General features: G+C 49.7%; 1 protein-coding gene across 1 annotated transcript in view; it reads left to right on the forward strand.

Moving 5' to 3' along the window:
* Positions 1-25,842, forward strand: part of arid4b (AT-rich interaction domain 4B) — a 232,979-nt gene that overhangs the window by 106,234 nt on the left and 100,903 nt on the right. Inside the window, exons 8-9 of the mRNA XM_046290716.1 lie at positions 84-237; positions 7,879-7,958. Coding sequence (XP_046146672.1) covers positions 84-237; positions 7,879-7,958 — 234 coding nt within the window. The remainder of the gene's footprint in view (positions 1-83; positions 238-7,878; positions 7,959-25,842) is intronic.

A 25,842-nucleotide genomic window follows, 5' to 3' on the forward strand; every position in this document is an offset into this window, starting at 1 on the left:
TTTGGTCTCACTGTGTGTGTGTTAAATTTAAACTATTGTCTATTCATTGTTGTAAATTGGTATGTTCTCCTTCCTTCTACCAGTCAGGAGGAAGAGTCCTCTTCATCGTCCAGTGAAGAGGAGGACAGTGACGGGAGACAGAACGAAGACCTGTATGGGAAGGTGGTGTGTGTTGAGGTGGGCCCTGCCTCTACTGCAGACAGGAAGACCAAGACAACAGCATGGTACCCTGCCCTGGTGAGATCAGCTACCTCCATATCTCTGGCTGTGGATCATATGACATCATATCCCCTATATATAGTACACTACCACTGTCCAGTGACCATATGACATCATATCCCCTATATATAGTACGCTACCACTGTCCAGTGACCATATGACATCATATCCCCTATATACAGTACACTACCACTGTCCAGTGACCATATGACATCATATCCCCTATATATAGTACGCTACCACTGTCCAGTGACCATATGACATCATATCTCCTATATATAGTACACTACCACTGTCCAGTGACCATATGACATCATATCCTCTATACAGTTGAAGTCGGAAGTTTTAACTCAGTTTTTCACAATTCCTGACATTTAATCCTAGTAACAATTTCCTGTCTTAGGTCAGTTAAGATCACCACTTTATTTTAAGAATGTGAAATGTCAGAATAATAGTAGAGAGAATGATTTATTTCAGCTTTTAATTTCTTTCATCACATTCCCAGTGGGTCAGAAGTTTACATACACTCAATTAGTATTTGGAAGAAATTGCCTTTAAATTGTTTAATTCGGGTCAAAGATTTTGGGTAGCCTTCCACAAGCTTCCCACGATAAGTTGGGTGAATTTTGGCCCATTACTCCTGACAGAGCTGGTGTAACTGAGTCAGGTTTGTAGGCCTCCTGACAGAGCTGGTGTAACTGGGGCGGGTTTGTAGGCCTCCTGACAGAGCTGGTGTAACTGAGTCGGGTTTGTAGGCCTCCTTTTTCACACACTCTTTCAGATCTGTCCACACATTTTCTATAGGATTGAGGTCAGAGCTTTGTGATGGCCTGTCCAATACCTTGACTTCGTTGTCCTTAAGCCATTTTGACACAACTTTGGAAGAATGCTTGGGGTCATTGTCCATTTGGAAGACCCATTTGTGACCAAGCTTTAACTTCCTGACTGATGTCTTGAGATGTTGCTTCGAAATATCCACATAATTTTCCTACCTTATGATGCCATCTATTTTGTGAAGTGCACCAGTCCCTCCTGCAGCAAAGCACCCCCACAACATGATGCTGCCACCCCCGTGCTTCACGGTTGGGATGGTGTTCTTTGGCTTGCAAGCCTCCCCCTTTCCTCCAAACATAACGATGGTCATTATGGCCAAACAGTTCTATTTTCGTTTCATCAGACCAGAGGACATTTCTCCAAAATGTACGATCTTTGTCCCCATGTGCAGTTGCAAACCATAGTCTGGCTTTTTTATGGTGGTTTTGGAGCCGTGGCATCTTCCTTGGTGAGCGGCATTTCAGGTTATGTCGATATAGGACTCGTTTTACTGTGGATATAGATACTTGTCTACCTGTTTCCTTCAGCATCTTCACAAGGTCCTTTACTGTTGTTATGGGATTGATTTGCACTTTTCGCACCAAAGTACGTTAATCTCTAGGAGACAGAACGCGTCTCCTTTCTGAGCGGTATGACGGCTGCGTGGTCCCATGGTGTTTATAGTTGCGTACTATTGTTTGTACAGATGAACGTGGTACCTTCAGGCATTTGGAAATTGCTCCCAAGGATGAACCAGACTTGTGGAGGTCTACAGTTTGTTTCCTGAGGTCTTGGCTGATTTCTTTTGATTTTCCCATGATGTCAAGCAAAGAGGCACTGAGTTTGAAGGTAGGCCTTGAAATACATCCACAGGTACACCTCCAATTGACTCAAATTATGTCAATTAGCCTATCAGAACATCATTATCAACAACATCATTATCTGGCATTTTCCAAGCTGTTTAAAGGCACAGTCAATTTACTCTGACCCACTGGAATTGTTATACAGTGAATTATAAGTGAAATAATCTGTCTGTAAACAATTGTTGGAAAAATGACTTGTGTCATGCACAAAGATGTCCGAACCGACTTGCCAAAACTATAGTTTGTTAACAAGAAATGTGTGGAGTGGTTGAAAAACGACTTTTAATGACTCCAACCTAAGTGTATGTAAACTTCCTACTTCAATTGTATATAGTACCCCACTACTGTTCAGAGAGCATATAAGCAGGGGAGTGTAACAGACAGCATCTTGGTATGAAATTACACTACGCAGTCCCTGATCAACAGTAGTGCACTATATAGGGATTAGGGTGTCAAAGTAGTGCACTATATAGGGATTAGGGCACCATTTGGAACTTGTATGCTGCACTACACTGGCATAGTGAGGGAACACAGCTACTAGCACTATAGCACTATAACACCATAGCACTATAACACTATTACACTACAACACTACAGCACTGCAACACTACAACACTACAACACTACAACACTACAACACTACAACACTACTACACTACTACACTACTACACTATAACACTATTACACTTAAACACTACAACACTATAACAGACCTAAGAGACCTCTATCATCAGTAAAGTAGATTATTGTCAGTGTTGAGACCTCTCTATCATCAGTAAAGTAGATTATTGTCCGTGTTGAGACCTCTCTATCATCAGTAAAGTAGATTATTGTCAGTGTTGAGACCTTTATCATCAGTAAAGTAGATTATTGTCAGTGTTGAGACCTCTATCATCAGTAAAGTAGATTATTGTCCGTGTTGAGACCTCTCCATCATCAGTAAAGTAGATTATTGTCAGTGTTGAGACCTCTATCATCAGTAAAGTAGATTATTGTCCGTGTTGAGACCTCTCCATCATCAGTAAAGTAGATTATTGTCAGTGTTGAGACCTCTCTATCATCAGTAAAGTAGATTATTGTCAGTGTTGAGACCTCTATCATCAGTAAAGTAGATTATTGTCAGTGTTGAGACCTCTATCATCAGTAAAGTAGATTATTGTCAGTGTTGAGACCTCTCTATCATCAGTAAAGTAGATTATTGTCAGTGTTGAGACCTCTCTATCATCAGTAAAGTAGATTATTGTCCGTGTTGAGACCTCTCTATCATCAGTAAAGTAGATTATTGTCAGTGTTGAGACCTCTATCATCAGTAAAGTAGATTATTGTCAGTGTTGAGACCTCTATCATCAGTAAAGTAGATTATTGTCAGTGTTGAGACCTCTCTATCATCAGTAAAGTAGATTATTGTCCGTGTCGAGACCTCTATCATCAGTAAAGTAGATTATTGTCCGTGTCGAGACCTCTCCATCATCAGTTGGAACATTTTGTCGTAAAATAGTTGTCAAAGTTGGGTCTTTGATCAAATTGCTTTTCCACTAAAAACAATGGATTCATATGGCTGGTTGTTGCATTGTAGATACACAATGCTGCCCAGCTGAAATGAGAAAACAGCTGTTTGTTTTACTTTGTTTTTGTTTAACAGTTACACACACTGTGTTTAATGAGAGTCAGCTATCAGGGTTCTTCAGACCTGTTTCTTTCCTCACTTTAGTTACCACAGGTCAGTACACACAGAAACACACAGACACACACAGACACACACAGACACACACACACACACACACACACACACACACACACACACACACACACACACACACACACACACACACACACACACACACACACACACACACACACACACACACACACACACACACACACACACACACACACACACACACACACACACACACACACACACACACACACACACACACAGACACACACAGACACACAGACACACACAGACACACAGACACACAGACACACACAGACAGGGTGACAGCAGGCCCACCAGCCCAGCAGTGTTTGTCTATGTAAGTGGTTCTCCCAGGCAGAACTGAGACACTGGGAGGAAAGGAGGACGCTGCTCCTTTAATGATTCCTGTGAAGTCCGCAGGGCCCCCCCCCCGGGTTGCATCCCAAATGGCACCCTATTCCCTATATAGTGCACTACTTTAGACCAAAGCCCTATTCCCTATATAGTGCACTACTTACATGTGGGGAACTACAGCTACAGGGCTGCCTCGTAGTACAATACTACAGCTACAGGGCTGCCTCGTAGTACAATACTACATGGCTGCCTCGTAGTACAATACTACAGCTACAGGGCTGCCTCGTAGTACAATACTACATGGCTGCCTCATAGTACAATAAATACTACAGCTACAGGGCTGCCTCGTAGTACAATACTACAGCTACAGGGCTGCCTCGTAGTACAATACTACAGCTACAGGGCTGCCTCGTAGTATAATACTACAGCTACAGGGCTGCCTCGTAGTATAATACTACAGCTACAGGGCTGCCTCGTAGTACAATGCTACAGCTACAGGGATGCCTCGTAGTACAATACTACATGGCTGCCTCATAGTACAATACTACAGCTACAGGGCTGCCTCGTAGTATAATACTACAGCTACAGGGCTGCCTCGTAGTATAATACTACAGCTACAGGGCTGCCTCATAGTACAATACTACAGCTACAGGGCTGCCTCATAGTACAATACTACAGCTACAGGGCTGCCTCGTAGTGCAATACTACAGCTACAGGGCTGCCTCGTAGTGCAATACTACAGCTACAGGGCTGCCTCGTAGTATAATACTACAGATACAGGGCTGCCTCGTAGTACAATACTACAGCTACAGGGCTGCCACGTAGTACAATACTACATGGCTGCCTCATAGTACAATACTACAGCTACAGGGCTGCCTCGTAGTACAATACTACAGCTACAGGGCTGCCTCGTAGTACAATACTACAGCTACATGGCTGCCTCATAGTACAATACTACAGCTACAGGGCTGCCTCGTAGTATAATACTACAGCTACAGGGCTGCCTCGTAGTACAATACTACAGCTACAGGGCTGCCTCGTAGTACAATACTACAGCTACAGGGCTGCCTCGTAGTATAATACTACAGCTACAGAGCTGCCTCGTAGTACAATACTACAGCTACAGGGCTGCCTCGTCGTATAATACTACAGCTACAGGGCTGCCTCGTAGTATAATATTACAGCTGCAGGGCTGCCCCGTAGTACAATACTACAGCTACAGGGCTGCCTCGTAGTATAATACTACAGCTACAGGGCTGCCTCGTAGTACAATACTACAGCTACAGGGCTGCCTCGTAGTATAATACTACAGCTACAGGGCTGCCTCGTAGTATAATATTACAGCTGCAGGGCTGCCCGTAGTACAATACTACAGCTACAGGGCTGCCTCGTAGTACAATACTACATGGCTGCCTCATAGTACAATACTACAGCTACAGGGCTGCCTCGTAGTACAATACTACATGGCTGCCTCATAGTACAATACTACAGCTACAGTGCTGCCTCGTAGTACAATACTACAGCTACAGGGCTGCCTCGTAGTACAATACTACATGGCTGCCTCATAGTACAATACTGATATGGATGGAGGAAGGGAGGTGGATGGAGGAAGGGAGGTGGATGGAGGAAGAGAGGTGGATGGAGGAAGAGGGGTGGATGGAGGAAGAGAGGTGGATAGAGGAAGAGGGGTGGATGGAGGAAGAGAGGTGGATGGAGGAAGAGAGGTGGATAGAGGAAGAGGGGTGGATGGAGGAAGAGAGGTGGATGGAGGAAGAGGGGTGGATGGAGGAAGAGGGGTGGATGGAGGAAGAGAGATGGATGGAGGAAGAGAGGTGGATGGAGGAAGAGAGGTGAAGAGATAGAGGTGGATGGAGGAAGAGAGGTGGATGGAGGAAGAGGGGTGGATGGAGGAAGAGGGGTGGATGGAGGAAGAGAGGTGGATGGAGGAAGAGGATGGTGGAGAGATGGATGGAGAGATGGATGGAGGGAGGAAGAGGTGGATGGAGGAAGAGATGGATGGAGAGATGGATGGAGGAAGAGAGGTGGATGGAGGAAGAGAGGTGGATGGAGGAAGAGGGGTGGATGGAGGAAGAGGGGTGGATGGAGGAAGAGGGGTGGATGGAGGAAGAGAGGTGGATGGAGGAAGAGAGGTGGAGAGATAGAGATGGATGGAGGGAGGAAGAGGTGGATGGAGGAAGAGAGGTGGAGAGATGGATGGAGGAAGAGAGGTGGATGGAGGAAGAGAGGTGGATGGAGGAAGAGAGGTGGAGAGATAGAGATGGATGGAGGAAGAGAGGTGGATGGAGGAAGAGAGGTGGATGGAGGAAGAGAGGTGGATAGAGGAAGAGGGGTGGATGGAGGAAGAGGGGTGGATGGAGGAAGAGAGGTGGATGGAGGAAGAGAGGTGGATGGAGGAAGAGAGGTGGATGGAGGAAGAGGGGTGGATGGAGGAAGAGGGGTGGATGGAGGAAGAGGGGTGGATGGAGGAAGAGAGGTGGATGGAGGAAGAGAGGTGGATGGAGGAAGAGGGGTGGATGGAGGAAGAGGGGTGGATGGAGGAAGAGAGGTGGATAGAGGAAGAGGGGTGGATGGAGGAAGAGAGGTGGATGGAGGAAGAGGGGTGGATGGAGGAAGAGGGGTGGATGGAGGAAGAGAGGTGGATGGAGGAAGAGAGGTGGATGGAGGAAGAGGGGTGGATGGAGGAAGAGAGGTGGATGGAGGAAGAGGGGTGGATGGAGGAAAGAGGTGGATAGAGGAAGAGGGGTGGATGGAGGAAGAGAGGTGGATGGAGGAAGAGGGGTGGATGGAGGAAGAGGGGTGGATGGAGGAAGAGAGGTGGATGGAGGAAGAGAGGTGGATGGAGGAAGAGGGGTGGATGGAGGAAGAGGGGTGGATGGAGGAAGAGAGGTGGATGGAGGAAGAGAGGTGGAGAGATAGAGATGGAGGGAGGAAGAGGGTGGATGGTGGAGAGATAGAGATGGAGGGAGGAAGAGAGGTGGATGGGGAAGAGAGGTGGAGAGATAGAGATGGAGGGAGGAAGAGAGGTGGAGAGATAGAGATGGAGGGAGGAAGAGAGGTGGATAGGGGAAGAGAGGTGGAGAGATAGAGATGGAGGGAGGAAGAGAGGTGGATGGAGGAAGAGGGGTGGATGGAGGAAGAGGGGTGGATGGAGGAAGAGAGGTGGATGGAGGAAGAGGGGTGGATGGAGGAAGAGGGGTGGATGGAGGAAGAGAGGTGGATGGAGGAAGAGAGGTGGAGAGATAGAGATGGAGGGAGGAAGAGAGGTGGAGAGATAGAGATGGAGGGAGGAAGAGAGGTGGATAGGGGAAGAGAGGTGGAGAGATAGAGATGGAGGGAGGAAGAGAGGTGGAGAGATAGAGATGGAGGGAGGAAGAGAGGTGGATAGGGGAAGAGAGGTGGAGAGATAGAGATGAAGGGAGGAAGAGAGGTGCAGAGATAGAGATGGAGGGAGGGAGATGGAGATCAACAGAGATGGGCAGTGGAATGAACACACCTGAAACCCTACCTCTTCAAAGAGGATCTTAGCTAATCCCACAGCACCACCTCCTCGAGTCTGGACTGTGTTGCCTGTTAGCTAGGACTCCCACTGCTACTGCTCTCTGTTCCTGTGTGTGTAGGAGGGTTGTCCGTGTTTGGAAGGCAGACCAGCGAGTCTCTTTACTCACGTATAAATGCTAATCTTTGCAAACTGTTAGCCTCTCATGTCTTCATTTTGAAACGACATATTGGAGAGTTCTGTCGACCATGTCCTCTTTGCTCAGTGCTACAGTATTTCTGAAGAGCCATAGACTCACTCTCTCACCATCCATCCATCTCTCCCCTGTCCACTCTCTCACCATCCATCCATCTCTCCCCTGTCCACTCTCTCACCATCCATCCATCTCTCTCTATATCTCCCTCTCCAGGTCATCACCCCAGACTGCCATGAAGAGGCCACCATAAAGAAAGACACCGTCTTCGTTCGTTCCTTCAAGGATGGCAAATTGTGAGTAATCTAAAGTGCTGCATTATAAAACACTTATTTGCGTTGTAATGATGTGTAACATGAACCTGTAGAGTTGTTGGAAGTACCCCAGTTAGCAGCCACGCAGGGAGAGGTCTCTGAACAGACCCCACTTAGCAGCCACGCAGGGAGAGAGAGGGGAAGTCTCTGAACAGACCCCACTTAGCAGCCACGCAGGGAGAGGTCTCTGAACAGACCCCACTTAGCAGCCACGCAGGGAGAGAGAGGGGAGGTCTCTGAACAGACCCCACTTAGCAGCCACGCAGGAAGAGAGAGGGGAGGTTTCTGTACAGACCCCACTTAGCAGCCACGCAGGGAGAGAGAGGGGAGGTCTCTGAACAGACCCCACTTAGCAGCCACGCAGGGAGAGAGAGGGGAGATCTCTGAACAGACCCCACTTAGCAGCCACGCAGGGAGAGAGAGGGGAGATCTCTGAACAGACCCCACTTAGCAGCCACGCAGGAAGAGAGAGGGGAGGTTTCTGTACAGATCCCACTTAGCAGCCACGCAGGGAGAGAGAGGGGAGCTCTCTGAACAGACCCCACTTAGCAGCCACGCAGGGAGAGAGAGGGGAGGTCTCTGAACAGACCCCACTTAGCAGCCACGCAGGAAGAGAGAGGGGAGGTTTCTGTACAGACCCCACTTAGCAGCCACGCAGGGAGAGAGAGGGGAGGTCTCTGAACAGACCCCACTTAGCAGCCACGCAGGGAGAGAGAGGGGAGGTCTCTGTACAGACCCCACTTAGCAGCCACGCAGGGAGAGAGAGGGGAGGTCTCTGAACAGACCCCACTTAGCAGCCACGCAGGGAGAGAGAGGGGAGGTCTCTGAACAGACCCCACTTAGCAGCCACGCAGGGAGAGAGAGGGGAGGTCTCTGAACAGACCCCACTTAGCAGCCACGCAGGGAGAGAGAGGGGAGGTCTCTGTACAGACCCCACTTAGCAGCAGGGAGGTCTCTGAACAGACCCCACTTAGCAGCCACGCAGGGGAGAGAGGGGAGGTCTCTGAACAGACCCCACTTAGCAGCCCCAGGAGAGAGAGGAGGTCTCTGAACAGACCCCACTTAGCAGCCACACAGGGAGAGAGAGGGGAGGTCTCTGAACAGACCCCACTTAGCAGCCACGCAGGGAGAGAGGGAGGTCTCTGAACAGACCCCACTTAGCAGCCACGCAGGGAGAGAGAGGGAGGTCTCTGAACAGACCCCACTTAGCAGCCACGCAGGAGAGAGAGGGGAGGTCTCTGAACAGACCCCACTTAGCAGCCACGCAGGAGAGAGAGGGGAGGTCTCTGAACAGACCCCACTTAGCAGCCACGCAGGGAGAGAGGGAGGTCTCTGAACAGACCCCACTTAGCAGCCACGCAGGGAGAGAGAGGGAGGTCTCTGAACAGACCCCACTTAGCAGCCACGCAGGGAGAGAGAGGGGAGGTCTCTGAACAGACCCCACTTAGCAGCCACGCAGGAAGAGAGAGGGAGGTCTCTGAACAGACCCCACTTAGCAGCCACGCAGGGAGAGAGAGGGAGGTCTCTGAACAGACCCCACTTAGCAGCCACGCAGGGAGAGAGGGAGGTCTCTGAACAGACCCCACTTAGCAGCCACGCAGGAGAGAGAGGGAGGTCTCTGAACAGACCCCACTTAGCAGCCACTTAGCAGGGAGAGAGAGGGGAGGTCTCTGTACAGACCCCACTTAGCCACGGAGAGAGAGAGGGAGGTCTCTGAACAGACCCCACTTAGCAGCCACGCAGGGAGAGAGAGGGAGGTCTCTGTACAGACCCCACTTAGCAGCCACGCAGGGAGAGAGGAGGTCTCTGAACAGACCCCACTTAGCAGCCACGCAGGGAGAGAGAGGGGAGGTCTCTGAACAGACCCCCCACTTAGCAGACCCCACTTAGCAGCAGAGAGAGAGGGGAGGTCTCTGTACAGACCCCACTTAGCAGCCACGCAGGGAGAGAGAGGGGAGGTCTCACAGACCCCACTTAGCAGCCACGCAGGGAGAGAGAGGGGAGGTCTCTGAACAGACCCCACTTAGCAGCCACGCAGGGACCCCACTTAGCAGAGAGGGAGGGAGGTCTCTGAACAGACCCCACTTAGCAGCCACGCAGGGAGAGAGAGGGGAGGTCTCTGAACAGACCCCACTTAGCAGCCACGCAGGGAGAGAGAGGGGAGGTCTCTGTACAGACCCCACTTAGCAGCCACGCAGGGAGAGAGAGGGGAGGTCTCTGAACAGACCCCACTTAGCAGCCACGCAGGGAGAGAGAGGGGAGGTCTCTGTACAGACCCCACTTAGCAGCCACGCAGGGAGAGGTCTCTGAACAGACCCCACTTAGCAGCCACGCAGGGAGAGAGAGGGGAGGTCTCTGAACAGACCCCACTTAGCAGCCACGCAGGGAGAGAGAGGGGAGGTCTCTGAACAGACCCCACTTAGCAGCCACGCAGGGAGAGAGAGGGGAGGTCTCTGAACAGACCCCACTTAGCAGCCACGCAGGAAGAGAGAGGGGAGGTCTCTGTACAGACCCCACTTAGCAGCCACGCAGGGAGAGAGAGGGGAGGTCTCTGAACAGACCCCACTTAGCAGCCACGCAGGGAGAGAGAGGGGAGGTCTCTGAACAGACCCCACTTAGCAGCCACGCAGGGAGAGAGAGGGGAGGTCTCTGAACAGACCCCACTTAGCAGCCACGCAGGGAGAGAGAGGGGAGGTCTCTGAACAGACCCCACTTAGCAGCCACGCAGGGAGAGAGAGGGGAGGTCTCTGAACAGACCCCACTTAGCAGCCACGCAGGGAGAGAGAGGGGAGGTCTCTGTACAGACCCCACTTAGCAGGGAGAGAGAGGGAGCCAGACCCCGCAGGGAGAGAGGGGAGGTCTCTGTACAGACCCCACTTAGCAGCCACGCAGAGAGAGAGGGAGGTCTCTGAACAGACCCCACTTAGCAGCCACGCAGGGAGAGAGAGGGAGGTCTCTGAACAGACCCCACTTAGCAGCCACGCAGGGAGAGAGAGGGAGGTCTCTGAACAGACCCCACAGCAGCCCACTTAGCAGCCACTTAGCAGGGAGAGAGAGGGAGGTCTCTGAACAGACCCCACTTAGCAGCCACGCAGGGAGAGAGAGGGAGGTCTCTGAACAGACCCCACTTAGCAGCCACGCAGGGAGAGAGAGGGAGGTCTCTGAACAGACCCCACTTAGCAGCCACGCAGGGAGAGAGAGGGAGGTCTCTGTACAGACCCCACTTAGCAGCCACGCAGGGAGAGAGAGGGTCTCTGAACAGACCCCACTTAGCAGCCACGCAGGGAGAGAGGGGAGGTCTCAGACCCCACTTAGCAGCCCCAGGGAGAGGTCTCTAGCACCCCCACGCAGGGAGAGAGAGGGGAGGTCTCTGAACAGACCCCACTTAGCAGAGAGAGAGGGGAGGTCTCTGCAGACCCCACTTAGCAGGGAGAGAGAGGGGAGGTCTCTGTACAGACCCCACTTAGCAGGTCTCTGTACAGACCCCACTTAGCAGGGAGAGAGGGGAGGTCTCTGAACAGAGGTCCTGTACAGACCCCACTTAGCAGCCACGCAGGGAGAGAGAGGGGAGGTCTCTGAACAGACCCCACTTAGCAGCCACGCAGGGAGAGAGAGGGGAGGTCTCTGAACAGACCCCACTTAGCAGCCACGCAGGAGAGAGAGGGAGGTCTCTGAACAGACCCCACTTAGCAGCCACGCAGGAGAGAGAGGGAGGTCTCTGTACAGACCCCACTTAGCAGGGAGAGAGAGGAGGTCTCTGAACAGACCCCACTTAGCAGCCACCCCTGAACAGACCCCACTTAGCAGCCACGCAGGGAGAGAGAGGGGAGGTCTCTGAACAGACCCCACTTAGCAGCCACGCAGGGAGAGAGAGGGAGGTCTCTGAACAGACCCCACTTAGCAGCCACGCAGGAGAGAGAGGGAGGTCTCTGAACAGACCCCACTTAGCAGCCACGGGAGAGAGGGGAGGTCTCTGTACAGACCCCACTTAGCAGCCACGCAGGGAGAGAGAGGGGAGGTCTCTGAACAGACCCCACTTAGCAGCCACGCAGGGAGAGAGAGGGGAGGTCTCTGAACAGACCCCACTTAGCAGCCACGCAGGGAGAGAGAGGGGAGGTCTCTGAACAGACCCCACTTAGCAGCCACGCAGGAGAGAGAGGGGAGGTCTCACAGACCCCACTTAGCAGAGAGGGGAGGTCTCTGAACAGACCCCACTTAGCAGCCACGCAGGGAGAGAGAGGGAGGTCTCTGTACAGACCCCACTTAGCAGGGAGAGAGGAGGTCTCTGAACAGACCCCCAGCCACCTTACAGCCAGCAGGAGAGAGAGAGGGGAGGTCTCTGAACAGACCCCACTTAGCAGCCACGCAGGGAGAGAGAGGGGAGGTCTCTGAACAGACCCCACTTAGCAGCCACGCAGGGAGAGAGGGGAGGTCTCTGAACAGACCCCACTTAGCAGCCACGCAGGGAGAGAGAGGGAGGTCTCTGAACAGACCCCACTTAGCAGCCACAGCAGCAGAGGGAGAGAGGGAGGTCTCTGAACAGACCCCACTTAGCAGCCACGCAGGAGAGAGAGGGGAGGTCTCTGAACAGACCCCACTTAGCAGCCACGCAGGGAGAGAGAGGGGAGGTCTCTGAACAGACCCCACTTAGCAGCCACGCAGGGAGAGAGAGGGGAGGTCTCTGTACAGACCCCACTTAGCAGCCACGCAGGGAGAGAGAGGGGAGGTCTCTGAACAGACCCCACTTAGCAGCCACGCAGGGAGAGAGGGAGGTCTCTGAACAGACCCCACTTAGCAGCCACGCAGGAGAGAGAGGGAGGTCTCTGAACAGACCCCACTTAGCAGCCACGCAGGGAGAGAGAGGGAGGTCTCTGAACAGACCCCACTTAGCAGCCACGCAGGGAGAGAGGGGAGGTCTCTGAACAGACCCCACTTAGCAGCCACGCAGGGAGAGAGAGGGGAGGTCTCTGAACAGACCCCACTTAGCAGCCACGCAGGAGAGAGAGGGGAGGTCTCTGAACAGACCCCACTTAGCAGCCACGCAGGGAGAGAGGGAGGTCTCTGGAGAGGTCTCTGAACAGACCCCACTTAGCAGCCACCAGGGAGAGAGAGGGGACGAACAGACCCCACTTAGCAGCCACGCAGGGAGAGAGAGGAGGTCTCTGAACAGACCCCACTTAGCAGCCACGCAGGGAGAGAGAGGGGAGGTCTCTGAACAGACCCCACTTAGCAGCCACGCAGGAAGAGAGAGGGGAGGTTTCTGTACAGACCCCACTTAGCAGCCACGCAGGTAGAGAGAGGGGAGGTCTCTGAACAGACCCCACTTAGCAGCCACGCAGGGAGAGAGAGGGGAGGTCTCTGAACAGACCCCACTTAGCAGCCACGCAGGGGAGAGAGGGAGGTCTCTGAACAGACCCCACTTAGCAGCCACGCAGGAGAGAGAGGGAGGTCTCTGAACAGACCCCACTTAGCAGCCACGCAGGAGAGAGAGGGAGGTCTCTGAACAGACCCCACTTAGCAGCCACGCAGGGAGAGAGAGGGGAGGTCTCTGTACAGACCCCACTTAGCAGCCACGCAGGGAGAGGTCTCTGAACAGACCCCACTTAGCAGCCACGCAGGGAGAGAGAGGGGAGGTCTCTGTACAGACCCCACTTAGCAGGGAGAGAGAGGGGAGGTCTCTGTACAGACCCCACTTAGCAGGGAGAGAGAGGGGAGGTCTCTGTACAGACCCCACTTAGCAGGGAGAGAGAGGGGAGGTCTCTGAACAGACCCCACTTAGCAGCCACGCAGGGAGAGAGAGGGGAGGTCTCTGAACAGACCCCACTTAGCAGCCACGCAGGGAGAGAGAGGGGAGGTCTCTGAACAGACCCCACTTAGCAGCCACGCAGGGAGAGAGAGGGAGTACAGACCCCACTTAGCAGGGAGAGAGAGGGGAGGTCTCTGAACAGACCCCACTTAGCAGCCACGCAGGGAGAGAGAGGGGAGGTCTCTGAACAGACCCCACTTAGCAGCCACGCAGGGAGAGAGAGGGGAGGTCTCTGAACAGACCCCACTTAGCAGCCACGCAGGGAGAGAGAGGGGAGGTCTCTGAACAGACCCCACTTAGCAGCCACGCAGGTCTCTGTACAGACCCCACTTAGCAGGGAGAGAGGGGAGGTCTCTGAACAGACCCCACTTAGCAGCCACGCAGGGAGAGAGAGGGGAGGTCTCTGTACAGACCCCACTTAGCAGGGAGAGAGAGGGGAGGTTTCTGAACAGACCCCACTGAGCAGCCACGCAGGGAGAGAGAGGGGAGGTCTCTGAACAGACCCCACTTAGCAGCCACGCAGGGAGAGAGAGGGGAGGTCTCTGAACAGACCCCACTTAGCAGCCACGCAGGGAGAGAGAGGGGAGGTCTCTGAACAGACCCCACTTAGCAGCCACGCAGGGAGAGAGGGGAGGTCTCTGTACAGACCCCACTTAGCAGGGAGAGAGGGGAGGTCTCTGAACAGACCCCACTTAGCAGCCACGCAGGGAGAGAGAGGGGAGGTCTCTGAACAGACCCCACTTAGCAGCCACGCAGGGAGAGAGAGGGGAGGTCTAGTTAAGGTTTCTGCATACATAGGTTTGGTTTGCTGCTAGCAGAACTCGGCCCAGTGAGGTAAAAATCTGTGTTCGCATACTTCATATTGCCTGGCTACCCAGACTTCTTGCTGTGACCAACTGTTATGCCACGCCCACTTCTTCTTCCCAATGAGTCTGGATCAAATCAAATCCAATCTTATTTGTAGACCTTACAGTGAAATGCTTACTTACAAGCCCTTAACCAACAGTGTAGACCTTACAGTGAAATGCTTACTTACAAGCCCTTAACCAACAGTGTAGACCTTACAGTGAAATGCTTACTTACAAGCCCTTAACCAACAGTGTAGACCTTACAGTGAAATGCTTACTTACAAGCCCTTAACCAACAGTGTAGACCTTACTGTGAAATGCTTACTCACAAGCCCTTAACCAACAGTGTAGACCTTACAGTGAAATGCTTACTTACAAGCCCTTAACCAACAGTGTAGACCTTACAGTGAAATGCTTAGTCACAAGCCCTTAACCAACAGTGTAGACCTTACAGTGAAATGCTTACTTACAAGCCCTTAACCAACAGTGTAGACCTTACTGTGAAATGCTTACTCACAAGCCCTTAACCAACAGTGCAGACCTTACTGTGAAATGCTTACTCACAAGCCCTTAACCAACAGTGTAGACCTTACTGTGAAATGCTTACTTACAAGCCCTTAACCAACAGTGTAGACCTTACTGTGAAATGCTTACTCACAAGCCCTTAACCAACAGTGTAGACCTTACTGTGAAATGCTTACTCACAAGCCCTTAACCAACAGTGTAGACCTTACAGTGAAATGCTTACTCACAAGCCCTTAACCAACAGTGCAGACCTTACTGTGAAATGCTTACTTACAAGCCCTTAACCAACAGTGTAGACCTTACAGTGAAATGCTTACTCACAAGCCCTTAACCAACAGTGTAGACCTTACTGTGAAATGCTTACTCACAAGCCCTTAACCAACAGTGCAGACCTTACTGTGAAATGCTTACTCACAAGCCCTTAACCAACAGTGTAGACCTTACAGTGAAATGCTTACTCACAAGCCCTTAACCAACAGTGTAGACCTTACTGTGAAATGCTTAGTCACAAGCCCTTAACCAACAGTGCAGACCTTACTGTGAAATGCTTACTCACAAGCCCTTAACCAACAGTGTAGACCTTACAGTGAAATGCTTACTTACAAGCCCTTAACCAACAGTGTAGACCTTACTGTGAAATGCTTACTTACAAGCCCTTAACCAACAGTGTAGACCTTACTGTGAAATGCTTACTTACAAGCCCTTAACCAACAGTGTAGACCTTACTGTGAAATGCTTACTTACAAGCCCTTAACCAACAGTGTAGACCTTACAGTGAAATGCTTACTTACAAGCCCTTAACCAACAGTGTAGACCTTACTGTGAAATGCTTACTTACAAGCCCTTAACCAACAGTGTAGACCTTACAGTGAAATGCTTACTTACAAGCCCTTAACCAACAGTGTAGACCTTACAGTGAAATGCTTACTCACAAGCCCTTAACCAACAGTGTAGACCTTACAGTGAAATGCTTACTTACAAGCCCTTAACCAACAGTGTAGACCTTACAGTGAAATGCTTACTTACAAGCCCTTAACCAACAGTGTAGACCTTACAGTGAAATGCTTACTTACAAGCCCTTAACCAACAGTGTAGACCTTACAGTGAAATGCTTACTTACAAGCCCTTAACCAACAGTGTAGACCTTACAGTGAAATGCTTACTTACAAGCCCTTAACCAACAGTGTAGACCTTACAGTGAAATGCTTACTTACAAGCCCTTAACCAACAGTGTAGACCTTACAGTGAAATGCTTACTTACAAGCCCTTAACCAACAGTGTAGACCTTACAGTGAAATGCTTACTCACAAGCCCTTAACCAACAGTGTAGACCTTACAGTGAAATGCTTACTTACAAGCCCTTAACCAACAGTGTAGACCTTACAGTGAAATGCTTACTCACAAGCCCTTAACCAACAGTGTAGACCTTACAGTGAAATGCTTACTTACAAGCCCTTAACCAACAGTGTAGACCTTACAGTGAAATGCTTACTTACAAGCCCTTAACCAACAGTGTAGACCTTACAGTGAAATGCTTACTCACAAGCCCTTAACCAACAGTGCAGACCTTACAGTGAAATGCTTACTCACAAGCCCTTAACCAACAGTGTAGACCTTACAGTGAAATGCTTACTCACAAGCCCTTAACCAACAGTGTAGACCTTACAGTGAAATGCTTACTCACAAGCCCTTAACCAACAGTGTAGACCTTACAGTGAAATGCTTACTTACAAGCCCTTAACCAACAGTGTAGACCTTACAGTGAAATGCTTACTTACAAGCCCTTAACCAACAGTGTAGACCTTACAGTGAAATGCTTACTCACAAGCCCTTAACCAACAGTGTAGACCTTACAGTGAAATGCTTACTCACAAGCCCTTAACCAACAGTGTAGACCTTACAGTGAAATGCTTACTCACAAGCCCTTAACCAACAGTGTAGACCTTACAGTGAAATGCTTACTTACAAGCCCTTAACCAACAGTGTAGACCTTACAGTGAAATGCTTACTCACAAGCCCTTAACCAACAGTGCAGACCTTACTGTGAAATGCTTACTCACAAGCCCTTAACCAACAGTGTAGACCTTACAGTGAAATGCTTACTCACAAGCCCTTAACCAACAGTGTAGACCTTACAGTGAAATGCTTACTTACAAGCCCTTAACCAACAGTGTAGACCTTACAGTGAAATGCTTACTTACAAGCCCTTAACCAACAGTGTAGACCTTACAGTGAAATGCTTACTCACAAGCCCTTAACCAACAGTGTAGACCTTACTGTGAAATGCTTACTTACAAGCCCTTAACCAACAGTGTAGACCTTACTGTGAAATGCTTACTTACAAGCCCTTAACCAACAGTGTAGACCTTACAGTGAAATGCTTACTCACAAGCCCTTAACCAACAGTGTAGACCTTACAGTGAAATGCTTACTCACAAGCCCTTAACCAACAGTGTAGACCTTACTGTGAAATGCTTACTCACAAGCCCTTAACCAACAGTGTAGACCTTACAGTGAAATGCTTACTCACAAGCCCTTAACCAACAGTGTAGACCTTACTGTGAAATGCTTACTCACAAGCCCTTAACCAACAGTGTAGACCTTACAGTGAAATGCTTACTCACAAGCCCTTAACCAACAGTGTAGACCTTACTGTGAAATGCTTACTCACAAGCCCTTAACCAACAGTGTAGACCTTACAGTGAAATGCTTACTTACAAGCCCTTAACCAACAGTGTAGACCTTACTGTGAAATGCTTACTCACAAGCCCTTAACCAACAGTGTAGACCTTACAGTGAAATGCTTACTCACAAGCCCTTAACCAACAGTGTAGACCTTACAGTGAAATGCTTACTCACAAGCCCTTAACCAACAGTGTAGACCTTACAGTGAAATGCTTACTCACAAGCCCTTAACCAACAGTGTAGACCTTACAGTGAAATGCTTACTTACAAGCCCTTAACCAACAGTGTAGACCTTACAGTGAAATGCTTACTCACAAGCCCTTAACCAACAGTGTAGACCTTACAGTGAAATGCTTACTCACAAGCCCTTAACCAACAGTGTAGACCTTACAGTGAAATGCTTACTCACAAGCCCTTAACCAACAGTGTAGACCTTACTGTGAAATGCTTACTCACAAGCCCTTAACCAACAGTGTAGACCTTACTGTGAAATGCTTACTTACAAGCCCTTAACCAACAGTGTAGACCTTACTGTGAAATGCTTACTCACAAGCCCTTAACCAACAGTGTAGACCTTACTGTGAAATGCTTACTTACAAGCCCTTAACCAACAGTGTAGACCTTACTGTGAAATGCTTACTCACAAGCCCTTAACCAACAGTGTAGACCTTACTGTGAAATGCTTACTTACAAGCCCTTAACCAACAGTGTAGACCTTACTGTGAAATGCTTACTCACAAGCCCTTAACCAACAGTGTAGACCTTACTGTGAAATGCTTACTTACAAGCCCTTAACCAACAGTGTAGACCTTACTGTGAAATGCTTACTCACAAGCCCTTAACCAACAGTGTAGACCTTACTGTGAAATGCTTACTCACAAGCCCTTAACCAACAGTGTAGACCTTACTGTGAAATGCTTACTCACAAGCCCTTAACCAACAGTGTAGACCTTACTGTGAAATGCTTACTTACAAGCCCTTAACCAACAGTGTAGACCTTACTGTGAAATGCTTACTCACAAGCCCTTAACCAACAGTGTAGACCTTACTGTGAAATGCTGACTTACAAGCCCTTAACCAACAGTGTAGACCTTACAGTGAAATGCTTACTTACAAGCCCTTAACCAACAGTGTAGACCTTACAGTGAAATGCTTAGTCACAAGCCCTTAACCAACAGTGTAGACCTTACTGTGAAATGCTTAGTCACAAGCCCTTAACCAACAGTGTAGACCTTACTGTGAAATGCTTACTTACAAGCCCTTAACCAACAGTGTAGACCTTACTGTGAAATGCTTAGTCACAAGCCCTTAACCAACAGTGCAGACCTTACTGTGAAATGCTTACTCACAAGCCCTTAACCAACAGTGTAGACCTTACTGTGAAATGCTTAGTCACAAGCCCTTAACCAACAGTGCAGACCTTACTGTGAAATGCTTACTCACAAGCCCTTAACCAACAGTGCAGTTTGAAGATAATACCTAAACAAATCTAACGTTTAAAAAAAGGTAAGAGTCAATGTGGAGGCTATATACAGGGTATTACGGTACAGAGTCAATGTGGAGGCTATATACATTTACATTTACATTTAAGTCATTTAGCAGACGCTCTTATCCAGAGCGACTTACAAATTGGTGCATTCACCTTATGACATCCAGTGGGACAGTCACTTAACAATAGTGCATCTAAAACTTAGGGGGGGTGGGGTGAGAGGGATTACTTAACCTATCCTAGGTATTCCTTAAAGAGGTGGGGTTTCAGGTGTCTCCGGAAGGTGGTGATTGACTCCGCTGTCCTGGCGTCGTGAGGGAGTTTGTTCCACCATTGGGGGCCAGGGCAGCGAACAGTTTTGACTGGGCTGAGCGGGAGCTGTACTTCCTCAGTGGTAGGGAGGCGAGCAGGCCAGAGGTGGATGAACGCAGTGCCCTTGTTTGGGTGTAGGGCCTGATCAGAGCCTGGAGGTACTGAGGTGCCGTTCCCCTCACAGCTCCGTAGGCAAGCACCATGGTCTTGTAGCGGATGCGAGCTTCAACTGGAAGCCAGTGGAGTGAACGGAGGAGCGGGGTGACGTGAGAGAACTTGGGAAGGTTGAACACCAGACGGGCTGCGGCGTTCTGGATGAGTTGAAGGGGTTTAATGGCACAGGCAGGGAGCCCAGCCAACAGCGAGTTGCAGTAATCCAGACGGGAGATGACAAGTGCCTGGATTAGGACCTGCGCCGCTTCCTGTGTGAGGCAGGGTCGTACTCTGCGGATGTTGTAGAGCATGAACCTACAGGAACGGGCCACCGCCTTGATGTTAGTAGAGAACGACAGGGTGTTGTCCAGGATCACGCCAAGGTTCTTGGCGCTCTGGGAGGAGGACACAATGGAGTTGTCGACCGTGATGGCGAGATCATGGAACGGGCAGTCCTTCCCGGGAGGAAGAGCAGCTCCGTCTTGCCGAGGTTCAGCTTGAGGTGGTGATCCGTCATCCACACTGATATGTCTGCCAGACATGCAGAGATGCGATTCGCCACCTGGTCATCAGAAGGGGAAAGGAGAAGATTAATTGTGTGTCGTCTGCATAGCAATGATAAGAGAGACCATGTGAGGTTATGACAGAGCCAAGTGACTTGGTGTATAGCGAGAATAGGAGAGGGCCAAGAACAGAGCCCTGGGGACACCAGTGGTGAGAGCGCGTGGTGAGGAGACAGATTCTCGCCACGCCACCTGGTAGGAGCGACCTGTCAGGTAGGACGCAATCCAAGCGTGGGCCGCGCCGGAGATGCCCAACTCGGAGAGGGTGGAGAGGAGGATCTGATGGTTCACAGTATCGAAGGCAGCCGATAGATCTAGAAGGATGAGAGCAGAGGAGAGAGTTAGCTTTAGCAGTGCGGAGCGCCTCCGTGATACAGAGGAGAGCAGTCTCAGTTGAATGACTAGTCTTGAAACCTGACTGATTTGGATCAAGAAGGTCATTCAGAGAGAGATAGCGGGAGAGCTGGCCAAGGACGGCACGTTCAAGAGTTTTGGAGAGAAAAGAAAGAAGGGATACTGGTCTGTAATTGTTGACATCGGAGGGATCGAGTGTAGGTTTTTTCAGAAGGGGTGCAACTCTCGCTCTCTTGAAGACGGAAGGGACGTAGCCAACGGTCAGGGATGAGTTGATGAGCGAGGTGAGGTAAGGGAGAAGGTCTCCGGAAATGGTCTGGAGAAGAGAGGAGGGGATAGGGTCAAGCGGGCAGGTTGTTGGGCGGCCGGCCGTCACAAGCGAGATTTCATCTGGAGAGAGAGGGGAGAAAGAGGTCAGAGCACAGGGTAGGGCAGTGTGAGCAGAACCAGCGGTGTCGTTTGACTTAGCAAACGAGGATCGGATGTCGTCGACCTTCTTTTCAAAATGGTTGACGAAGTCATCTGCAGAGAGGGAGGAGGGGGGAGGGGGCGGAGGATTCAGGAGGGAGGAGAAGGTGGCAAAGAGCTTCCTAGGGTTAGAGGCAGATGCTTGGAATTTAGCGTGGTAGAAAGTGGCTTTAGCAGCAGAGACAGAGGAGGAAAATGTAGAGAGGAGGAGTGAAAGGATGCCAGGTCCGCAGGGAGGCGAGTTTTCCTCCATTTCCGCTCGGCTGCCCGGAGCCCTGTTCTGTGAGCTCGCAATGAGTCATCGAGCCACGGAGCGGGAGGGGAGGACCGAGCCGGCCTGGAGGATAGGGGACATAGAGAGTCAAGGGATGCAGAGAGGGAGGAGAGGAGGGTTGAGGAGGCAGAATCAGGAGATAGGTGGGAGAAGGTTTGAGCGGAGGAAGAGATGATAGGATGGAAGAGGAGAGAGTAGCGGGGGAGAGAGAGCGAAGGTTGGGACGGCGCGATACCATCCAGTAGGGGCAGTGTGGGAGGTGTTGGATGAGAGCGAGAGGGAAAAGGATACAAGGCAGTGGTCGGAGACTTGGAGGGGAGTTGCAGTGAGGTTAGTGGAAGAACAGCATCTAGTAAAGATGAGGTCGAGCGTATTGCCTGCCTTGTGAGTAGGGGGAAGGTGAGAGGGTGAGGTCAAAGAGGAGAGGAGTGGAAAGAAGGAGGCAGAGAGGAAAGAGTCAAAGGTAGACGTGGGGAGGTTAAAGTCGCCCAGAACTGTGAGAGGTGAGCCGTCCTCAGGAAAGGAGCTTATCAAGGCATCAAGCTCATTGATGAACTCTCCGAGGAACCTGGAGGGCGATAAATGATAAGGATGTTAAGCTTGAAAGGGCTAGTAACTGTGACAGCATGGAATTCAAAGGAGGCGATAGACAGATGGGTAAGGGAGAAAGAGAGAATGACCACTTGGGAGAGATGAGGATCCCGGTGCCACCACCCCGCTGACCAGACGCTCTCGGGGTGTGCGAGAACACGTGGGCGGACGAAGAGAGAGCAGTAGGAGTAGCAGTGTTGTCTGTGGTGATCCATGTTTCCGTCAGTGCCAAGAAGTCGAGGGACTGGAGGGAGGCATAGGCTGAGATGAACTCTGCCTTGTTGACCGCAGATTGGCAGTTCCAGAGGCTACCGGAGACCTGGAACTCCACGTGGGTCGTGCGCGCTGGGACCACCAGAGTAGGGTGGCCGCGGCCACGCGGTGTGGAGCGTTTGTATGGTCTGTGCAGAGAGGAGAGAACAGGGATAAACAGACACATAGTTGACAGGCTACAGAAGAGGCTACGCTAATGCAAAGGAGATTGGAATGACAAGTGGACTAAGCGTCTCGAATGTTCAGAAAGTTAAGCTACATAGCAAGAATCTTATTGACTAAAATGATTAAAATGATACAGTACTGCTGAAGTAGGCCAGCTGGCAGTGGGTGCGTTGTTGACACTACACTAATCAAGTCGTTCCGTTGAGTGTAACCAGTTTCTGCAGTGTTGCTATTCGGGGGCTAGCAGGCTAGCTAGCAGTGTTGTTTACGTTACGTTGCGTTAAAAGAACGACAATAGATGGCTAGCGAACCTAGAAAATCGCTCTAGACTACACAATTATCTTTGATACAAAGACGGCTATGTAGCTAGCTAAGTAGCTAGCTACGATCAAACAAATCAAACCGTTGTACTGTAATGAAATGAAGTGAAAAAGTGATACAACCTGTGAATGCGACCGGGTAGTTGAGTTCTATACAGAAGACGTTGGCTAGCGTTGGCTAGCTGTTGGCTAGCTAGCAGAGTTGGCTAGCTAGCAGAGTCACCTACGTTAAGGACGACAAATAGCTGGCTAGCTAACCTCGGTAAATTAAGATAATCACTCTAAGACTACACACTCTAAACCTAAACAACACAATTATATTGGATACGATGATACGAAGACAGCTATGTAGGTAGCTGACACTAAACTAATCAAGTCGTTCAGTTGAGTGTAATAGTAATAGTTTCTCAGTGCAGCTAATCAGTGGACGTTAGCTAGCTGGCTAGTGAAGACTACGTTAGGACGGCGAAATACGATAATTACGCAATTATCTTTGATTATCTTTGATTATCTTTGATACAAAGACGGCTATGTAGCTAGCTGAGAAGAAATTGCTAAGATAAGACAAATCAAACCGTTGTGATATAATGAAATATAATGAAAAAGTTATACTACCCGTTGGAGCGACGTGCAGATGCGACCACTCGCTCCAACCGGAACCGGGTGTTACGGTACAGAGTCAATGTGGAGGCTATATACAGGGTATTACGGTACAGAGTCAATGTGGAGGCTATATACAGGGTGTTACGGTACAGAGTCAATGTGGAGGCTATATACAGGGTATTACGGTACAGAGTCAATGTGGAGGCTATATACAGGGTATTACGGTACAGAGTCAATGTGGAGGCTATATACAGGGTATTACGGTACAGAGTCAATGTGGAGGCTATATACAGGGTGTTACGGTACAGAGTCAATGTGGAGGCTATATACAGGGTATTACGGTACAGAGTCAATGTGGAGGCTATATACAGGGTGTTACGGTACAGAGTCAATGTGGAGGCTATATACAGGGTATTACGGTACAGAGTCAATGTGGAGGCTATATACAGGGGGTACTGGTACAGAGTCAATGTGGAGACTATATACAGGGTGTTACGGTACAGAGTCAATGTGGAGGCTATATACAGGGTATTACGGTACAGAGTCAATGTGGAGGCTATATACAGGGTGTTACGGTACAGAGTCAATGTGGATGCTATATACAGGGTGTTACGGTACAGAGTCAATGTGGAGGCTATATACAGGGTGTTACGGTACAGAGTCAATGTGGAGGCTATATACAGGGTGTTACGGTACAGAGTCAATGTGGAGGCTATATACAGGGTGTTACGGTACAGAGTCAATGTGGAGGCTATATACAGGGTGTTACGGTACAGAGTCAATGTGGAGGCTATATACAGGGTGTTACGGTACAGAGTCAATGTGGAGGCTATATACAGGGTGTTACGGTACAGAGTCAATGTGGAGGCTATATACAGGGTGTTACGGTACAGAGTCAATGTGGAGGCTATATACAGGGTGTTACGGTACAGAGTCAATGTGGAGGCTATATACAGGGTGTTACGGTACTGAGTCAATGTGGATGCTATATACAGGGTGTTACGATACAGAGTCAATGTGGAGGCTATATACAGGGTGTTACGGTACAGAGTCAATGTGGAGGCTATATACAGGGTGTTACGGTACTGAGTCAATGTGGAGGCTATATACAGGGTTTTACGGTACAGAGTCAATGTGGAGGCTATATACAGGGTGTTACGGTACAGAGTCAATGTGGAGGCTATATACAGGGTGTTACGGTACTGAGTCAATGTGGAGGCTATATACAGGGGGTACTGGTACAGAGTCAATGTGGAGGCTATATACAGGGTATTACGGAACAGAGTCAATGTGGAGGCTATATACAGGGTGTTACGGTACAGAGTCAATGTGGAGGCTATATACAGGGTGTTACGGTACTGAGTCAATGTGGAGGCTATATACAGGGGGTACTGGTACAGAGTCAATGTGGAGGCTATATACAGGGTATTACGGAACAGAGTCAATGTAGAGGCTATATACAGGGTGTTACGGTACAGAGTCAATGTAGAGGCTATATACAGGGTGTTACCGGTACAGAGTCAATGTGTTAATGTGCGGGGGCACCGGTGTTGAGGTAATTGACATAATTATGTACATGCAGGTAGGGTTGTCAAAGTGGCTATGAATAGATAATAACAGAGAGTAGCAGCAGTGTAGTGGGTGGGGGCGTGGGGTGCAAATAGTCTGGGTAGCCATTTGATTAGCTGTTCATGAGTCATATGGCTTGGGGGTAGAAGCTGTTTAGCCTCTTTGGGGTGGATGACAAGTGTGCCCGAAGTAAACTGCCTGTTACTCAGGCCCAGAAGCTAGGATATGCATATTATTGGTTGATTTGGATAGAAAACACTCTAAAGTTTCTAAAACTGTTAAAATATTGTCTGTGAGTATAACAGAACTGATATGGCAGGCGGAACCATCTTGAATGTTTTTTTTTTGCCCATCATTGAATCCTATGACTGTCATTTTTAATATGAAGGGAAAACCTCCCAGATTGTAGTTCCTAGAGCTTCCACTAGATGTCAACAGGCTGTAGTGTTTGTTACGCGTTCTGGTGAATGCAAGTACTTTGTCGTTTATCTCCGGTAATGACAATAACGATACTCTGTCGTAAATTTGATTGTTTATTTACATATTAGGGTACCTGAGGTTTGATTATAAACGTTGTTTGACTTGGTTGGATAAGTTTATTGGTAACGTTTGGGATTCATCTTGTATTCGTTTTGAAGGAGGGCAACCGGTGGATTATTGAATGAAGCGCTCCAGCTAAAATTGAGATTTTGGGGATATAAAGAAGGACTTTATCGAACAAAACCACCATTTGTGATGTAGCTGGGACCTTTAGGAGTGCCAACAGAAGAAGATCTTCAAAGGTAAGTGTTTTATTTTATCGCTATTTCTGACTTTTGTGGCGCATCTGCCTGGGTGGAAAATGTTTTTAATGCTTTTGTTTGCTGGG

Source organism: Oncorhynchus gorbuscha, linkage group LG11 (assembly GCF_021184085.1).
Source record: "Oncorhynchus gorbuscha isolate QuinsamMale2020 ecotype Even-year linkage group LG11, OgorEven_v1.0, whole genome shotgun sequence".
Taxonomy (NCBI): domain Eukaryota; kingdom Metazoa; phylum Chordata; class Actinopteri; order Salmoniformes; family Salmonidae; genus Oncorhynchus; species Oncorhynchus gorbuscha.